Consider the following 20,808-nt stretch of genomic DNA (forward strand, 5'->3'; position numbering starts at 1 on the left):
TTTTTTCATGGCAGATGGAAAAGACACCTGGTGAGCCATGCAATTGACTCTTAAATGTTTGTCCCCAGCAAGCAAGGGGCATCACCACTCACATTTCATTGTTCAGAGCAAGTCACATGTTCAAGCCAGCTATCAGTTGGGCAGAAAAATATGCTGTGAGTAGAATACACTTAACTACCACCAGTCCTAGTGGTAAGAAAAGTTTGTCACAATGACCTCCCTGATTTCCCTTCAGATTCTTGATCACTAAACTGCTCCTCCCTGAAAGTGAAAGACTTTCTACTGGGTCTCTGAAGTAGGGCCCATTTCTGTCTGGGTTGTTTCTGCACTCTCATCACAGAGCCTAGCATGCAACGGACATTATGTAAATATTTCTTGAAATAACATACAATTGATATTGTCATTGTGAGAATACAGAATGAGGCTTGAGCCTTGATTATAAAGGTTCAGTTTCTTTGAGATGCCTCTCCTCCTCATTCTATCCCTTCCAAGACCCCATGGTGGATCATTAAGGGAATATCATTTCAGGGCTCCATGTCAGTCACCACTTCCAAGAACTACCTTGCTGTGCCAAGAACGCTATGCCCTCACCAAAGCCATCTAGAGCAGAGAGAAAATAGTGTCATTGACAAGAACAGGCAGTGACTGCTCCCCCCAGACCCTACTTGGCCTCTCATATTACATTGTGCCCTGAACTCTGCCCCATTCAGTCCAACTTCTTTCCTATTTGCTAACTGAGAGCGGCTTCCCTACCCTGGTATGGTTCTAGGACCTTGAGTCAGACCTCATGTGCACCTCAAAGCCTCCAATGCTCAAGATGCAACTGCTGGGTGCCCGAGCAAGGTAGCTCCCCAGGGAACCATGCACAGAATTCCAAAGGAGCAGCTGAGTTGCACCCTGATGTGCAAGGTGACGTGGCATCATCTTTTCAAGCAATGTGTTTTATTTACCCACTGACTGCCCATGGGAACTCTTGGGGAGAGGAAAGAGAATTTCATAAGAAAGTAGATCTCAGGTTTTTTTGTTTTTTATTTTTTTTAAATACACCAAGAAATGAAATACAGCTCTTAGATTTAGGAAAGTCTGGGCCATCTGCTTAAATGCAGCTTGATGTTTTCTGGCAGGCGATGTCTGTGAGTTAGGAAGGGACCTGCTGCTCTTCCTCACCGGGAAGACATGCCAACTGTACACTGTGTGGCCTTCCCAGGGCATTATGGTGCCTTCAACAATTCTCACTCGGGGGTTGTCACTTATGTAGGGGGGGGGGGTGGCTATGTAGAACTACGCTGTGCTAAACAGGTCTGCTGGTTGGCCTGCTGGACACTGTGTTGTTAAATGCCGTTGACTCAACTCTCACTCATAGCAACCCTGTATAGGGTTTCTGAAGAGTAGCTAGTGGGTTTGAACAGCTGACCAGTGCTGATCCTACAGCACCACACCAGGAGTCTATAATACATGTTGTTGTTGTTAAGTTCCATTGAGTCGATTCCAACCCATAGCGACCCTGTATAGGGTTTCCAAGGAGCAGCTGGTAAGCTTGAACCACTGACCTTGCAGTTCAAACCATTTCGCAGTCTGACACATTAGCCCACAGTGCCACACCAGGACTCCTATAATATGTGGACACTATAATATATGGTAAAATTTGTCTGGGAGAACTGGATTCTAATCCCAGGTCTCCCACCAGGTAGCTGTGTGGCCTTGGTCAAGTCATTTCCCCTCTCTGAGCCTCACTTTTCATGTTTGTTAAATGAGCTGACAGGAAGTGACAATAGACGCTTCCAGCATCACTCCAGTGGTACATAGGGAGCATATGTTCTGAAGTTATATCATCCTGGATGTGGTCTACTTCCTAGCTGGTTTGATTTGAGTTTACTAGTCTTGGTTCTTACCTGTAAATCTGAAATACTATTAGTATTCACCTCATAAAGGATTAACTACGGCAAACCATGTGAAATAATTAACACAGGTGTTGAAGAAGAATATTAAAAGTACCATGGTGTGCCAAAAGAACAAACAAATCTCTTTTGGAATAAATATAGCCAGAATGTTCCTTAGAAGCTAGGATGGCCAGACTTCTTCCCTTATACTTTGGACCTATTATCAGGAGGGACCTGACCCTGGAGAAGAACCTCATACTTGGTAGAGTAGAGGGTTGGAAAAAAGAGAAGGACCTCCAATGAGATGGACTGGCACAGTAGCAGCAGCATTGGGCTCAAGTGTAGCAATGGTTGTAAAGTTGGCACATTACCAGGCAGTGTTTCGTTCTGTTTTGCATTAGGTCACTATGAATTGATACTGACTTTAAGGCTCTTAACAACAACAAAAGGAGTTCTGGTAGCATAGTGGGTTACGAATTGGACTACTGACTGCAAGGTCACCAGTTTAAATATACCAGATGCTCCAGGAAAGAAAGATGAGGCTTTCTGCTCCTGTAAAAATTTACAGTCTTGGAAACCATATATAGGGTTGCTCTGAGTCAGAACTGACTTGATGTCACTTAACAATAACACAATAGATTTATATTTTTATTTTTGCTACAAATACCTCATTCAAACATTGTTGTTAAGTGCTGTCTAGTCAATTCTGACCCATATAAACCCTGTATAGGGTTTCCAAGGAGCAGCTGGTGAGCTTGAACCGCCGACCTTGCAGTTCAAATGGCTTTGCCGTCTGGCACATTAACCCACAGTGCCATTTGTCAGGTTAAGTATATAGATACCGAAGATGGATCTGGGGCATGGGACCACCACAGTAAAGTACTGACAAGAGGTCACATGAGTAGGCTCAGCTGGCATTGAGTAGATGGCTTGAAGCATCTCATGGGGACACTGGGAGGGAGGAATGCAATTATCAATTTTGATAATTGCACTTCAATGGCACTTCACAACAACAACAACAATATAGGTCTGGAGTCCTGGTGTGGCGCTGTGGGTTAATGTGCCAGACTGCAAAGGCGTTTAAACTGTAAGGTTGGTGGTTCAAGCTCACCAGTTGCTCCTTGGATATCCTATATAGGGTTGCTATGGGTTGGAACTGACTCGATGGCACGTCACAACAACAATAACAACAATAATATAGGTCTGACACAGTACTAGATTAAAGCTCTGGGGAATACTCATGTAAGTACTGTAGCCAGCTCTGCCTATGCTCGCCCTCAACATAAGCTACAGTGTGAGGATGAATTGGGGGACCTGACTCTCCCACACTCTCAGGCTCTGCAACTCCTGGAGGCTTCTCCCAGGGTGAGCCTCTCACAGTGTTAAGTGAGCATCTGAATTCTAAGGAAACATTTTTCAAATAACATAGCCTCGAATTGCAAGCCATTAAGTGCTAACCCTAGACCCAAAGATCTGTCCCAAGGTCAGAGGGAGACTAACTAGGTTGAATTTTTGCATAAGTACTATGCTGGTTTGTCTTATGGCACCTTCCTTTTGATTGTCAAGGGTCATTTGATTGTATGAGATTTTTGTTGTGGCTAACTTCAGGACCCAAATCTGGGGTGAGATTAAGCTGCAATAGATAGAATTCAGAAAGCCAGTGCTTCTTGCCAAGTGGCAGGCATTCCATGCAAGCCCTGCCCTTTAAACCCCTTCAAAGTTATGACCAATTGGCCAATGCTTGTTGTAGGAGGGAGTCCATACACCTGGCCTCAAATACCGGGCATACCTTTTCCCTGTTACCTGGCAGTGTCAGGAAACCCCAGCCCCCCTATTCCCTGTATAGCTGAGCCCTGCTCCTGTATGGACCATAAGGATGCAGGGAACTCTGCCAGCAACAAGTATCAGTGGAGCCTCAAGAGTAGTCCCAACAGAAGGTGTCTAGTGTCCTCTGCAAGGCCTGTCACTTCTGACCCATCCCTTAGTTCCACCCTTCACAAAGCTGTTGTGAGTCTCCTAAAGGCCACATCTGCCCCTGGCATTCCCATTGTCTTCAGTTCTCATGCCTTACCCTGGATTAACAGTGGTAGCAGAAATAATGATAGTAATGGTGATCATAATGATAAAGGTATAACTAACATCTGGTGGACAGCCACAGTGTGGCAAGCTCACTGCTGAGAGCACCACTGCATTGTCACATTCAGGCTTCACAGCACACAGGAGCTGCTATAGCAGGGAAAGTGAGAAAGATTAAGTAACTTGCTCATAGTCACAATGCTAGCAAGCACTGCCAGGTGTCATATTCAAGCTTCACTTACTTCAGAATCCTTGTTCTCAACCACTGCACCATTTGGTCCAAATGAATTGTTGTGGAAAAGTGTGCTATAAATACAAGGTGGCTCACCTTCCTCATGGGATCAGCACTTAGAACTTTCTCCAATTGCAGCTGTGATCATACTGTGTAAGTACTGTCTACCCATGTGTTGGTTCTGAACTCTCCCAGATATGAACTAGGTTTGAGTTAGCTCCACTCCACTAGGACCTAGCAGGAGTCTTTGGCCCATGGCTGGTGCTCAAGAAATGGCTGGCAGGTTAATGGTTGGATAACTGAATGAATGAATGAACCCTTTGACCCAAATGAAACCCTGGTCTTCTTTAGGAACCCTTCAGTTTACAAAAGCCTTCACTATGCTCCCTTTTCTCTAAATTCCTCCACCACTTTTTTCTTTGTATAATTATTGTACCCTGTCTTGCCCATTTTTGTGTCTGTAAGTTACTGATGTCTCCCCATATAAACATAAGCAGCTCAGAAGCAGGGATGATATTTGGCCTTTCTTTTCCTCAAGTCACTTTGCTCAGTAATAGCCAGAGATCTTTCCTAGTGAGTGAAAGTTTCATTTGCAGATTCGTTCATTCTGGCCCAGGAGCAGAAAACAGACAGGGTGAACACCCACCTTATGAGTAATGGCTTTTTTTTTTTTTTTTTTTATGTCCCTTGTCCCTTGCAGGAGCCTCATCTGGCATCATTGACCTCTTGCCATCCCCCAGTACTGCCACCAACTGGACTGCAGGACTGCTGGTGGACAGCAGTGAGATGATCTTCAAGTTCGATGGAAAGCAGGGTGCAAAGATTCCTGATGGGATTGTACCCAAGAACCTGACAGACCAGTTCACCATCACCATGTGGATGAAGCACGGCCCCAGCCCTGGCATGAGAGCTGAAAAAGAAACCATCCTCTGCAACTCAGACAAAACAGGTGAGTCACCTCATGATGACCCAGCGATGGCCAAGCTGGCTGGGCATGGACATGGTCATAGAAGGTGCGAGACAAAGGTCAGGAGGTGGAAGATAGTCTCATCTGTGGCTTTCAAAATGTTTATTTCCTGAACTTGGGATGCAGCAGGTGCAGAAATGTCGAAGAGTACAGGTATAAACAAAAAGAAAGCAAAAGATGGAATCTGTGGATTTTGAATGAATGCCTACGAATTCCTAGAATACTTTAAGTGGAGGGGAGAGCCTTCATACCTACTTCAAGCAAAGCAGCTATGCCTTTAACTGTAATAGGTTTTTGTTTTTGTTTTTTAATTTTCTTGTGAATAAAAGGGTTTTGCTGATTTACAAAGTACTTCAGTGTACAAATTACTGCCACAAGTCATAAAGACAGCCAGCACTTCTTGGGCATTTTTCATATGCTTAGCCTGTGTGAGCTAGTCCATGGGTTAGTGGTTAAAAGTGCTTCCTGACTTATTACCTATGTGACATTCAACAAGTTGTTTGACCTCTCTGTGCTGTAATTTCCCAATCTATAATATGGGTATTGAAGGGGGAAAAAATAGCTTTCAAGGAGATATCTGATCTTTTCTTAGTTTTCCAAAGGAAAGGAGAGTCAACATTAGTGTCAATCCAAAGCCAATTCCTATAGAGCTGAGAGGTCAGACATGCCTGCAGACTTCTACCTGCTCTACCAAATCTGACACCAACAGTCCCTTCCATGGATCTCTACTGGGTTTAAAAATGCATTGTAGTGGCCACGTAGAACTCATAGACCATTCTTACAATTATGGGGTTTATTAGGGAAGTTCACAGGTTACAATTCAGGACCAGAAATGCTCAGGAGACAGTTCTTTGGTCAGGACAGCCATTTCTCAGTCATACCCACTGGCAAGCTTCTCTCTGGCCCCCATTCCCTAGGCCTGGCCTCAGTCTTACGTGAGAAATGTTACAAAATTCTTTTAGCACCACTGATAAATGTCTAAGGGCACTCCAGTCTGCTGTAAGCCTCAATCCCAAGGCAGTCATCATTAGCTCCATGTATCAGCAGATTTAGCTCCCCAAATAAATGAATTATGTGCCTGGAGGCACTCCACTCCACCAGTGAGGAGACAGTCAGCGTCACATGCTCCGTGTGCCACTGTGTTTGTTGCTCTGGATCTTGGTTCTGTTGCCACCGCTCCTCTGCAACTCCTCCACATCAAAGCTTTCTGTTCATGGGGCATTGAGTTTCAGTGAGCAGGGTTTCTGGGGTCCAAAAGACTTGCTCAACCTCTGCCTCTTCTTCCTTGATGGCAGTCAGGCTCTCCTCCTGAAATGGCTCCTTTTAAACCCACATTAGAGCTCCAGGAGTTTGTGATTACAATTAACCCTGTTGACAGTCACTCACAGCTGAAACGTGTAATCTTATCAGCATCTTCTCCCAACATCTTTTACCCAGATCTATCAGGAAAAGAAGGAGCTCAGGTAGTGTAGTGGTTACAAATCGGGTTGCAAACCCTAAGGTCAGCAGTTCAAAACTACCAGCTGTTCCACAGGAGAAAGATGAAGTTTTCTGCTCCTGTAAAGATTTACAGCCTCAGAAACCCTGTTATGTGCCGTGGAGTCGGAATCTACTCCACGGTACATAACCACAACATCAGGAAAAGAGGAGTCCTGGTGTGGCACTGTGGGTTCATATGTCAGACTGCAAAGCTGTTTGAACTTCAGGGTCAGTGGTTCAAGCTCACCAGCTGCTCCTCAGAAACCCTTTACAGGGTCACTATGAATCAAAGCCAACTCGACGGCACTTAACAACAACAACAACATGAGGAAAAGAAGTTGTTTGGGAGCTACAAAGATTAGGGTTAAAAGAGACATATTAAATAAATCAGTGCACAACATATATAAAGCATTTTTCTATCTCAAGTTTTTATAAGGATTTCATGAGTTCTGATGGTGTGGTGGTTAAAAGCTCAGTTGCAAACTGAAAGGTCAGTGGCCGAAACTCAACAGCTGCTTTGCAGGAGAAAGACATGGCAGTTTGCTTCTGTAGAGATTTATAACCTTGGAAACCCTTGGAAATGGGGCATTTCTACTTTGTCTAGTAAGTCAGAGAACTATCTTGAAGTATAATTCTGTCTATGATAGGACAATATTCATATACCTACACAGAAGACCCGTTAATACCACTATTTTTCAAATTTACACAACAACCAATAAATAAAGGCAGAGATGATGAAACTGAAGAATTCTACAAACTTCACCAGTCTGAAATTGATCAAAGAAGAAGCTTCAGTAGCTGGAAAATATGGCCTTGGTGAAAATTCCAGCATCATTTCTTTCACCAAGGCCGTATTTTCCAACTACTGATCCCTCCTCTTTGTTTACAACCTATACATTATACTCACAAGTGATTATTAATACATCTTGACTGCATGTTTGATCAATTTCAGATGAAAGAAGCTGGTAGAATTCTTCCTAATTTCTTTGCATAGATAAGTGAATGTTGCCAGTACTGCATCAGTTTGTTGAACTATTTCCATTTGTATTCCATCAGTTCCCGAAGGTTTGTTCTTTACCAATGCCTTCAGTGCACCTAGGACTTCTTTCTTCAGTACCATATGGCTCTTGATCATGTGCTATATCTTGAAATAGTTGAACATCATCCATTTCTTTTTTGGTACAGTGACTCTGTATATTCCTCACATCTTCTTTTGATGCTTTCTGCATCATTCAATATTTTGCACTCAAAAGCCTTCAATACTTCAAGTTGAGGCTTGTCTTTTTTGTTCAGTTCTTCCAGCTTGGTATGTACTGAGCATGCATTTCCCTTTAGTATTTCTAACTCTAGGTCTTTGTACATTTCATTATAATACTGGACTTTCTTACGTTGCCCTCTGAATTTTTTCTGTTCAGCCCTTTTACGTCCTCATTTCTCCCATTTTCTTTGGCATCTCTAAGCTATAGAGAGTTTCAGAGTCTCTTCTGACATCCAGTTTGGTCTTTTGCTTTCTTCCTATGTGGTATTCTTGATGTCCTCCCACAGATCTTCTGGGTCTTCCGTAACTAGGGTTTAATGCATCAAAGCTGTGCTTGAGATGATATCTATTATCAGATCTCTATATTCAAGGTCAAATTTTGGCTCTTGTGGACTTGTTTTAATTTTCTTCAGCTTTAACCTGAACTTGAATCAATGGTCTCTTCCACAGTCTGATCTTGGCCTTATTTTGGCTGATGATATGGACCTATTGAACCATCTCTTTCCACAGTTGTAGTCAGTTTGATTTCTGTGCATCCCAAATGGTGAGTGCCAGGTATATAGTCATCTTTTATGTTATGAGGATGGTTCAGGAGCAGGCAGGGTTTCATTCTGTTGTTCCTGCTGTCACTATGAGTCAGAATCAACTCCAGGGCCTCTAACAATAGCAACAACAGAGTCAGAATTGGTTCAACAGTAACAAGTTAGGCTTTTTTATTTCGGGCTGCTAACCTCAAGGTTGACAGTTCAAAACTACCAGCCGTTCCACTGAAGAAAGATAAGGCTTTCTGTTCCCGTAAAGATTTACAGCCTTGGAAACCCTGTTCAGGGTCACTATGAGTCGGAACCGACTCTACAGTACTTAACAACAACACAGCAGTAGTTAAACTACTTAGATCCATGCCTGTCATCTTGTCATATAGGAACTGAAGTCTGCATTAGCTACAGTAATGCCCAACTTGCAATCTTTTTAAGTTACAATGAACTGCAATGAAAACTGCCTCTTTTTTTTTTTTTTTCATGTACTCCTTATTGTTAGTAATATGGTGGTGGTTGTGTGCCATGAGTCAGTTCTGACTCATGACCTTGTATAGAATTTCTGAGGCTGTAAATCATTAAGGGAGCAGAAAACCTCATCTTTCTCTCCCACAGGATAGTTAGTAGATTCAAACTGCTGACCTTGCAGTTAGCAGCACAATGCATAACCCACTGTCCTACCAGGGTTCCTGTAAGGAATACACATGCAATATTAAAATATATCTGTAAGTTGTGCATAATGTTTTCAGCCCTCAAAGATGGAGATCAAATTTATAAAGATAATGGTAATCAAAGGCAGTAATCATGAAAACTGACTTAGGTCAGAACTGAATCATTTGAATGGAACCCCACTATCAAAAGTTGGGAGCTCCTTGTGCCACATGAGTGTGGCACCTCTGTAGGATAAGCATTGGACTGTGAAACACAAGGTTGGCAGCTTGAGCCCCCCAGCTGCTCTGCAGAAAAAAGAGGAGGCTTTCTGCTTCTGCAAAGTGTTAAAGCCTCAGAAACCCGATACAGAATCCAGGGTCTCTATAAGTCAGAACCGACTCCATGGCACTTAACAACAACAAAACATATATTACATCATTCCTCATATCACTACCAGCAAGTCTATAAAAGTGTCATGTGTTTCCCATTTTAAAAATAAGGAAATATATATACCTGAGAAGTAAAATGACTTGTCACAGTTTCTACAGTCAGTAAATGTCAGAACTGGAATGAAAATTTAAAACAATATAACTCTAAACCATAAGCTTTCATCACCATATCCCACCTGCCTACACATAGACACAGATACTCTAATAGAATATGCACATTTTACAACTCTGTCTCTAATGATAATTGCATACTTTTCCATTTAAAATACCAATTTTATTAAAACAGCAGAATACATGACAACTGCATCAGACATAGCAGTATGGAATAGAAAATGGTGGGCAGCTCAGCTGTTACCGTGGACAGTTGAAGTTCCTAGCTCAACTAGACACCTTCTTAGGGTATGAAGAGTTGCTGATGTTTCTGAGCCTTACTTTCCCCAGTGGGAAAAATAGAAACTAAAGTTCTTAAAATTGCTTAACAGCAACAAATTAACAAGAAGAATCCTGTTAACGTTATCTGATGTGGCTATTATCATTATCATTACTTCTGGTTTTATTCAACTTTATGCTACTACCAGAACCCCCATACACCCTATTTCAAGCCATCTTCCCAATTCATCTTAATGCATCATCTGGGTGGGGAAACTGAGATTTGAGAGAGTTGCAAGTGTAAACTGGAGCCAGTGCCAAGGTTGGGTTTTCTTCTGGGACTTTCATGCAGGAAAGATCTGCCAATTTGTAGGAGGTAGCTCTGAGGCTGGCCTCAGGAATTACTCTCTGCCCCAGATAGCAGTGTGCTTAGTGGAACACTCATGTGATCCATGAGCAAGCCTCTGCCATGAGACTATACGTCTTGTTGTTGCTAAATGCTGTAAGGTCAGTTCTGACTTACAGCAATCCTGTATAGGGTTTTTGAGAAGTGGCTGGTGAGACTGTACTTGTTGTTGTGAAGTACCATCAAGTTGGTTCCCACCCACAGTGGCCCTGTGTAAGGTTTCTGAGGAGCAACTAGTGAGGTTAAACTGTCAACCTTGCAGTTCAAACCAGTTTTGCAGTCCAACGCATTAACCCACAGCACGGCTGCAAGTGAATGCAAAGCAGACAAGTGGGGATTTGTAGTCACACACAAACACCCACATACGAGGCAGCTTCCAAAATTTGTGGAGAGATGGAATTAACAGATGATGGAATTTTTCCATAAACTTTGTGAAGTCATCTCATAGAGGAGTAAATTGAAACATGGAAGGTTGAATGAACTACCCAGGGCAACACAGCTAATTATCAAGAAAATTTGATGCTTCTGATCCCCTGATCCAGGCTACACCACTAAGACCAGTAGTTCTCAACTTTGCTACATATTAGAATAATCTAGGGAATTTATAAAACTATATTGACACCAGGATGTCCCCAAGTTCAATGAATTAGAATCTCTGCTTGGCTATGGCTGAAAAATAAATGCATCAGCTTTGCCCTTGCTACAAAAGGATTGTTTACCAGTGAGCTAATGATTGGCATAAAAATGATGAGGAAGATTTCCTTTTAACTTACCTGACCCAAAAAAATTAAAATAAAAATTCGTAAATAGCTCCTTGACTTAAGTAGAAATATTCAAGAATAAAGTAAAGCTTAATTACATCTTTTTTTGGTTGTAAGTAGAGTCTTTTTTTCTAAATTATCAAAATAACATATGTTTAAATCAGAAAATGTGGGAGGTACAGAAGAGTATAAAAGAGAATACACAAAACACCTCAAATTTATTTTTAATCACCTAAAGATACTTCTTTAAGAAGATTATACTAACATCTGTCTGGTCCACTTAGTAAAGCTTACTGAGGGAGGACCATTATGAAGTATTTTATAAATAGATAGATAACATAATCAGTCAGTTAATTAATTATAGTTTTAAAAAATTATAGGGCTAATTATAGTTAAAAAGAAAAAAGAAGGACACCAAAAATAAAGGGAAAATATAAGGAGGAAGAAAAAGAAAAGAAGTTGCTAATAAAGCACTCAGTGGCCTAAAGCTCTTCTAGTGAGTATCCCTCATGGGAGGCAGTGGGGCAAATAATGATGCATAGAGGGGAGTGCAATCACTGAGATGAAGCAAAGTATATGATTTATTGAATGTAAAACTGATAATCTGTTCTTACACTTTCACTCAGTACACAATAAAAATAAAACCAGGTATATGTACAAGAATACTTGTTATACAATTGCATGAATGTGTAGTGAAAAAGGACAGAACTAAATATTTAAATGGGATAGTAGTGATGTGCTCTGAAGTCGGTTCCAACTCATAGTGACTCTCTATGGGTTTCTGAGGCTGTAAATCTTTGTGGGAGCAAACAGCCTCATCTTTCTCCTGTGGAGTGGCTGGTAATTTTGAACTGCTGACCTTGAGGTTAGCAGTCTGACTCGTAACCACTATGCTAATATTTAAATGCAGCATGATAAATCCACATGACAGAGTTTTTAGGTTACCATATATTTCTTATTTTTTCAACATTATTTGATCACAAAGATAAATTGTCTGAATATTAAGTCATATGGAAAAGATAACAATAGTACACTTGTTTTGCTAAGTTGACTTCGTGTTGGTTCTGACTCGTAGCGATCCTCATAGGGTTTCTGAGACTTGTAAGTCTTTATGAGAGCAGAAAGCCTCATCTTTCTCCTGCAGAGTAGCTGGTGGACTTGGACCAATGACCCTATGGTTCACAGGCCAGCGCTTATCCTATGAAGTTGCTGCACTCCCTAACAATAGTGTAGCATATGTTATAAAAAATGACATGCGTTTGTTCCCATTCTTCCTTTTTTTCCCCAACCCTTCTGAACTCTGTCTTTTGGTAAATGCTCCCCCTGTCAATTGCTAGGCTGAAAATTAAGTCACCAAGATAAGTTCAGTTCCAGACCTGAAGGGTAACCAAAGGCCATGGTCTCAGACTCCTACTAGTCTCTATCTGACCAGTAAGGCTAGTCGTTTTCATTATTTTGAATTTTGTTCCACAGTTTTTCTACTCTATCCAGAACCTGATAATTCAGAACATTTGGTAATGGCATCATCCAATGGTGAGGGGTACCGTGAAGGGTGGGGAAGCTCTGCTTTTCAGACATTCAGGGGTTCAGGATCCTATCATCTTTTGGTGTTATCATTTTCAACCATAGAACACAGAGTTAGAATAAAGAGTTGAATATGAAAGGTTTTATGGGCCAGGCCAGAAAGTGGCATATTTCATGTCTGGTCTAATTCATTGTTCGGAATTTGGTCACACCTAGCCACAGGGGAGGCTAGGAAAAGAGTTTGGTGGTGTTGGTGGTTGGTGGTTGTGCATCACCCAGTTGGTTCCGTCTCATAGCAACCCTGGATAGAGTTCCAAAGACTGTAAATCTTGACAGGAGCAAAAAGCCTCATCTTTCTCCTGGTCCTATCATGCAACAACTCGTAGATTTGAATAACTGAACTTGCAGTCAATAGTTCAGCGCATATTCCGATATACTAACAGGGATCCTTGGGAGATGAGTTTAGCAGTGTGTTCAGGAGCAAAGGACACAGGGTTTGGTGAACACATAACACTTGTGCCAGCTCTAGGCCCTGATTTTCTTGGCCCCTACCTTTCCATTCCCTAGTGTGAGCAATTCTTTTTCCAGTCAACTCTTTGTGACTCCTCCTCAGCTCCTGTGCTCTCTCAATGACTTCCCTCCCCTAGGACACATCCACTCTTCCTGTTGTGACCCTGGTCCTAACATGCAACCCTATTGTTCTCTTTGAATTCCAATCAGACCTATTCAGTGCCAGGCACTTCCTTACAGAGTGTGCCAAGTGGTGGCCAGCCTGGCCCAGAACCTGTCCCAGGTGAGAGGGGCAGAGAGACAGAGTAGCTGGCCCAGTTAGGGAGTGTAGTAATGATCCCCTTGCCTGGTGGGAAAGGAACGGGGTGTTTTCTCACTCCCAAACCAAGTGAGGGTTGCCCAGAACACATTCACAAGACTGAGGTTGTCCACTATAGAGAGGAGGTAGGAACCTGGCTCCCACTTGCATGCCACTTAATGTCTGACAGTAGGTCTATTCTAGATGGTCTCAGAGAAGAGCCCAAGAGAGTTCTGGGGAAGTTTAACTTGATCCCCAGGAGCTTAGGATGCAGGATAGCTGGGCCTGACTCTTTTCCATAGGGTCTGAAGGTAAGACACTCTCTGGAGCTCCCTCAGTGGAGTGAGGAGAGAGGAGCAGCAAGAGAAACAGCTTAGGGATCGCTGTGTTGTTGTTGTTGTTGTTGTTGTTGTTGTTGTTAGTTCAGATTGAGTCAATACTGACCCATAGCGGCCTTATGCACAGCAGAACGAAACACTGCCTGATCCTGGGCCAACCTCACTACTGTTGCCACGCTTGAGTCCATCGATGCTGCCACTTAGCCAGTCCATCTCGTTGGGGGTCTTCCTCTTTTCCTCTGACCCTCCACCTTACCAAACATGATATCCTTTTCCAGCGACTGCTCCCTCTGACAATATGTCCCAAGTATGAGAGATGAAGTTAGGCCATCTTGGCCTCCAAGGAGCACTCTGGCTGTACTTCTTCTAAAACGGATCTATTGGTTCTTTTGGCAGCCCATGGCACTTTCAATATTCTCCTCCAACACCATAACTCAAAAGCATCAATTCTTCTACGGTCTTCCTTATTCACTGTCCAGGTTTTGCATGCATATGAGGTTATTGAAAATACCATGGATTGGGTCAGGTGCACCTTCGTCCTCAAGCTGATATCTTTGCTTTTCAACACTTTAAAAAGGTCTTGTGCAGCAGATTTGCCTAACACAATATGTCGTTTGATTTCTTGACTGCTGCTTCCATGAATGTTGATAGATGATCCAAAAAGAATGAAGTACTTGACAACTTCAATCTTTTCTCCATTGATAAGAATGTTGTTTCAGTTCTCCCAACTTGAGAAATGCTGAGTGTGTTCTTCCTTTTTGGTTTTCTGATTCCAGATCTTTGCACATTTTGTTGTAATATCTTTATGTTCTCAAACTGATCTTTGAAATTTTCTGTTTAGCTCTTAGACCTCCTCATTTCTTCCATTTGCTTTAGCATCTCTACGCTGGAGAGCAAGTTTCAGTGTCTCTTCTGACATCCATTTTGATCTTTTCCTTCTTTCTTTTCTTCTCAATGACTTTTTGCTTTCTTTATGTATGATGTTCTTGATGACATCCCACAACTCTTCTGGTCTTTGGTCTTTAGTGTTTAATGTATCAAATCTGTTCTTCAGATGATCTCTAAATTCAGGTGGGATATATTCAAGGTCATATTTTGGCTCTCGTGGACTTGTTTTCATTTTCCTCAGCTTCAGTTTGAATTAGCATATGAGTAATTGATGGTCTGTTCCACAGTCTGCCCTTGGCCTTGTTTTCACTGATGATATGGAGCTTTTCCACCATCACTATCTGCAGATGCAATCAATTTGATTTCTATGTATTCCATCAGGTGAGGTCCATGTATATAGTCGTCTGTTATGCTGTCTAAAGAAGGTATTTGAAATGAACAAATCATTGGTTTTGCAGAATTTTACATTGCTATCTCCATTATCATTTCTATTACCAAGGCCATGTTTTCCAACTACAGATCCTTCCTCTTTGCTCCCAACCTTTGCATTCCAATCATTAATAATGATTAATACATCTTGATTGCACATTTGATCGATTTCAGATTGATGAAGTTGGTAGAATTCTTCTATTTTATCATCACTGGCTTTAGTGGTTGGTGCATAAATTTGAATAATAGTGGTATTAACTGGGCTTCCCTGTAGGTGTATGGATATTATCCTATCACAAACAGCATTGTACCTCATGACTGATTTGGATATGTTTATTTTGACAATGAATGCAACACCATTCCTCTTCAATTTTCATTCCCAGCATAGTAAATCATGTGGTTGTCAGATTCAAAATGCCCAATACCAGTCCATTTCAGCTCAGTAATGCCTAAGATATCGATGTTTATGCTTTCCATTTTATTTTTGACAACTTCCAATTTTCCAAGATTCATACTTTGTACATCCCATTTTCTGATTTTCAGTGGATATTTACAGCTGTTTCTCTTCCTTTTGAGTTGTGCCCCATCAACAAATGCAGGTCCCATGGGCTTTTCTCCCATGGGCTTTACTCCATTCGTGTCATCACAGTCAACTCTACTTTGAGGAGGCAGCTCTTCTCCAGTCGCATTTTGAGTGACTTCCAACCTGAGGGGCTCATTTTCTGGCACTATATCTAACAGTGTTTCTGTGCTATTCATAAGGTTTTCAGTGACTAAATATTCTGAAGTAGTTCTCCATTCTTTCTTCCTAGTCTGTGTTCATCTGGAAGCACATCTGTAACCTGTCTACCATGGCTAACCCTGCTAGAATTTTAAATACCAGTGGCATTGCTTTCAGAATCACAACAACTCACAAGCCACCACAGTATGGCAAACTGACAGACGAGTGGTAACCATTTGTTTTTTTTATTGCTATGCTGGTGCCCTGTAATTTGTCCAAATGCAGGCATTCTTGTTCTGTGGATCAGCAGTTATTGTTAACTGCCATCAAGTCATTTTACCTCGTAGCAACCCTGTAGAGGGTTTCTGAGGATTGGCTGGTGGGCTTGAACCTCAGACTTTGCTGTTAGCAGTCTGATGCTTATCCACTTTGCCACACCAGGACCAAATAGGCATCCAGAAATTTACAGGGTTAGAGCCAAGATGGCTGCATGCTAGGCCTCGGGATCCCAGAGGGAAGAGCAGGTTGTGCAAGGGGAGGGAGTTACTGAGAGAATGCACAAGCTGAGGATGAGGTATGAAGAGTTGATTTACCTTACATGACCAGCCATGCTAATCCCAGCTCACAGTGACCCGTATGTATCAGAGTAAAACTGTGTTTCATAAGGTGCTCAGTGGACGCTATTTTGTAAGTAGATCTCCAGGTCTTTCTTTCAAGGTGTTGCTAGATGGACTTGAATCCCCAACCTTTATTAGCCACCTTAACCATTTACACCACCCAGGAATTCCAATGGAAAGGCATTGTTATTGCTTGTTGCCATCAAGTCAGTTCCAACTAGTGGAGAAATTGTTGCTGTCATTGTTCAGTGCCACCCAGTCACTTCTAACTCATAGCAACCCTGTATAGGGTTTCCAAGGAGTGACTGGTGAGCTTGAACCGCCGACCTTGTGGTTCAAGCCTACGTTGCAGTCCAACACATTAACCCACAATGCTATAAAAGGTGGGAGTCCACAAAGATATAGGCTAAAGCTACCACAAAGGCCCATGCAATCCCCAAAGGGACTGTGTCACTCTTCACTTCAGTTCTTGTATAAAGATTTACACAAGCTAAAAAAATATTTTACCACAACTCAAACTTCCTTGGACGGTCCTGGTTATAATTACATTGTGAATATCTCTGCAGGGCCTCTCCAAAATTCAGCTAAACCTGTTTGTGCAGACACTTGCCATGACAGAGGGTACTTGAAACCCATGAGACAATGACCAATGCCACCAGCGTTATAAGATTATTTTGCCTTTCCTTCTTGTCTCCCTTCCTCCTCTCTCTGACTATGATTGGAGATGGCAGCAGGGGGAAGGCTGAAAAAGTGGAAGAAGAAGAATGAACACCCAGAGCTTACCCCATCATTTCCCAACTGCTGGCCGCCAAGCTAGGGTGTCAAGACTGTGCAGAGGAAAGGGACTCAGCACTTTTTCCTTAGGAAAAAAAAAATTGATTGCTTTTTCAGTGAAGGTTTAAACACAGTTTAGATTGCTACTCAACAAGTTCTACACAAATTGTTCGTGATATTGGTTGCAATCTTCACTTTAAGAATATTGTCAATATTTCCATTCTGGTTGCTCCATTTTCATTAATCTAGTTTCCCTGCCCCCTTACTTTCTTATGTTTGTTTTAAAGTAATTGTTGACCATATAGATGATATTTTAAAGGAGCAGAGTACTTACTGGTGGCATTCTTCATTTTGTGGTTAATCTATTATTTAGCTAAAAAGTGAACTCAGGGGTGAGGGGCTTAGCTTTTAATTGAATAAGAGACTGATGTTTTGATTTGGCTTGAACCATACAATACTGTAGGTGAATGGAGGTGAATGGAGGTGAATGGAAGGCCTTAGGATCTGCCAGAGATGTGGAGAAAGAAAGGAAAGAATTCTTTAACATTTAACAAATATTTACAAAAATCCCCATAACCAGGTCTTGGGTGGGTATTTTTCTAATACATAGAATAAGAACCCCCCCAGACAGATGCCTAGGCTTCCCTGCCAGTCTGAGCAACTGACCATCCTTCTTCCTGCCATTCTTCTATTAAGTTCTGAAAAATGGTAATGCTTTTTGTGAAAGCAGCATCTGACATCACACTGTTATGTTGTTGTGGTCACGAAGCAGTATAATAATCCTTATAATAACCAACGGCTATTGAGCATCTGCTCTGGACACATGTTTTGCACACATTTTCTCATTGTGTCAGTTAAGATGCTTTTGTTACAAGAAATCGGTAATACAAATCAAACTGACATATATAATAAAGGGAATATGGCCTTCTTGTAACTAAAAATGTTCTGAGCTATGATGGCCTCTGGCAGAGTTTGATCAAGGCCTTGGCTCCCCATTTCTCTGCTGTTATCTCAGGTCTGCCCCTTTAAGTGGATCAATTTCATGTTAGCAAATAGGGCAGTAGCAGTACCAGGCTTCCCGGTAATGCGCTGCAATTTTCAGAGGGAAACTTCAGAGGGAACAAGAGAGGTATGTTCTTTCCCAGAAATGTTCTGAAAGTCTCCTGACTTAGGACACTTTGCTAGTTCCTGCCCTGTGCTGCTCGACTTGGGCCTGGGATACCTGAACCATTCTCTGTAGCAGAGAGGTTTGCATTCGTCTATTTGGCCTAGACCAATCAGGGCCCTTTGCTAGAAGGGGTTGATGTTGATTACCCCCACTGAAACATCATAGAATAAGAGTGGATCAATATACCAGAATCAATCACAACATTCTATTTTCATGATATGTTAGGATAACCCAGTATCATTACCATGACACAGTTAAGGAAACGGAGGCTCTAAGTGTCTAAATAAGTCTACTGGGGTTCCCTAGAGACTCAGCTCAACCCCAAATCTATCTGAATCTAGGACTCACTCAGCCCACATATATGCAGTGTTTGCCTGGGGGGAGTAAGACAACAATGTAGTGACATGTGAGTTCTCTGAGTAGTAGTCAAAGACAAGCTCTTTCCTGCCTAGTGGATAGTATCTGTGGCTGCAGGCCTCATGACTGGGCCCCATGACATGAGCTTTCCTAAATAGAAAGAGGCAGGGCTAGGAGGGTGCCTCATGTATTGCTGTGTACAGGGAGGAGGTGGTTCCTCATTGCTTTGGGAATTCTTTGAACTATATGTCCAATGCAGGAAAATCAACCTGTCTCCTCAGCACAGATGCTAAAGTGAGGCAGCTTCACCTTAGCCCATATTAGGTAGAGCAAGGAGATAAGTTCCATGAGGACCACCACGAAGCTCCGCACTCCAGGAAAAGCTAACCATGTTATAGGAGCCCAGAGTGGCTGATGTGCATGGCAGCACCCTCTGTGCCTTCCTGGAAGTATTTAGATTTAAAAAAATAATAATATTAAGAGCCTATTAACTTAAGTAATGTTTACCCTGGGTCTCATACAATATCTAAGTATCTCAGTATGGAAAACCCAAATGGCTTTTTAAAAAAAAATTATTTCTCTTTATTTGCCTGTTTGGAGGCAACATTACTACTTAGTTATATTGCAAATTAAGAAGCTCTGATGGTGAAGTGGTTAAGCACTCAAGTGCTAAACAACAAGTTGGTGGTTAGAACCCACCAACCGCTCTGCAGGAAAAAGATGCGGCAGTGTGCTTCTCTGAAGACTACAGCCTAAGAAACCCTGTGGGGCAGTTACTCTCTGTCCTGTTGGGTTGCTATGAGGCAGAATCAACTCAACAACAGTTTCGTTTGCTATAATACTACTAATTAATCATCAACGACTTCTATGTTGCTGTTACTGTTAAGTCCTGTCTAGTTGGTTCCAACTCATAGCAACCATGTATGGGGTTTCCGAGGAACAGCTGGTGGCTTTGAATTGCTGACCTTGTGGTTAGCAATCCAGCACTTATCTTACAGCGCCACACCAGGACTCCTTATATTGTTGTTGTGGTGGTTAAATGTCATCGAGTGGGTTCCAACTCATAGCAACCCTGTATAGGGTTTCTGAGAAATGGCTGATGAGTTTGAATGGCTGACCTGTGGTTCCTATGTACCTTGCAGTCCAGTGCTTATCCTACAGCACCACAACAGGACTCCTTATGTAGCACATATGAAACAGCACTGTTCATATACTCATATATATAAGAAAAGCAGGCCAGCGAAATGAGCACTGAGATGACTTTTTGGCAGAACTGTTGCTTTGGACTTTGTTGATTCTGCTTCTCCCAATTCAGTGGGGTCCATCATGTGTGTTCTAAAAAGCACATCAGACTAATTAAAAAGAGAAATGGAAATGTTCATTCCTTTCTTCTGTCTTTGAAGTGAGGTCAATAACTTAGAGAGTCCCTGGGTGGTACAAACGGTTAATGCACTTGGATGCTAACCAAAAGGTTGGAAGTTCCAGTCTAAATAACAGGTATCTCAGAAGAAAAGTTTTGGTGATCTACTTCTAAAAACATAGCCTCCCAAACCCCTATGAACACAGTTCTTCTCTGACATACATGGAATCATCATGAGTCAGGTTAGCTCGATGGCACCGGTTTGAAGTGATGTAGCAAGAAGACCCCTGTGACAGAAATTGATACTGGATGTCTATCATGCCAAAACCTTCTTTCTGCTTTTCAGAAATGAACCGGCATCACTATGCTCTGTATGTGCACAACTGCCGCCTCGTCTTCCTCTTGCGGAAGGACTTTGACCAGGCCGACACCTTCCGTCCTGCCGAGTTCCACTGGAAACTGGACCAGGTATGGTGCTCACCTCTTGTGTAGGGTTAACACAGATTGTGAGTCCTTTCACTTGCTGATTTTTATATGGGTCAGCCCTAGGAGAGAACAGTGTCTTAAAATCAGGATGGAAACTGCCCTCCCCACACCTTCACCCCCACCTCCCACAACTCAGAGTGGAGGACTGTCAGAATACCTAGCACTGGAGAGTCCATTTGCTCTGCATTGAGTTCAGGGGAAACTGGTTCTCCTGGATGCCTAGTCCTCATCTATGATCTTCATTGGTTTGTCTCAACATCAGTGTCTCCTCTTT

At 42.2% G+C, this 20,808-nt stretch overlaps 1 protein-coding gene across 1 annotated transcript in view; it reads left to right on the forward strand.

Annotated features, from left to right (window-relative positions):
• Positions 1 to 20,808, forward strand: part of CLSTN2 (calsyntenin 2) — a 617,054-nt gene that overhangs the window by 416,616 nt on the left and 179,630 nt on the right. Inside the window, exons 7-8 of the mRNA XM_006846659.1 lie at positions 4,889 to 5,137; positions 20,395 to 20,516. Coding sequence (XP_006846722.1) covers positions 4,889 to 5,137; positions 20,395 to 20,516 — 371 coding nt within the window. The remainder of the gene's footprint in view (positions 1 to 4,888; positions 5,138 to 20,394; positions 20,517 to 20,808) is intronic.

This window comes from Chrysochloris asiatica, unplaced genomic scaffold, assembly GCF_000296735.1.
Source record: "Chrysochloris asiatica unplaced genomic scaffold, ChrAsi1.0 scaffold00028, whole genome shotgun sequence".
Classification (NCBI taxonomy): Eukaryota; Metazoa; Chordata; class Mammalia; order Afrosoricida; family Chrysochloridae; genus Chrysochloris; species Chrysochloris asiatica.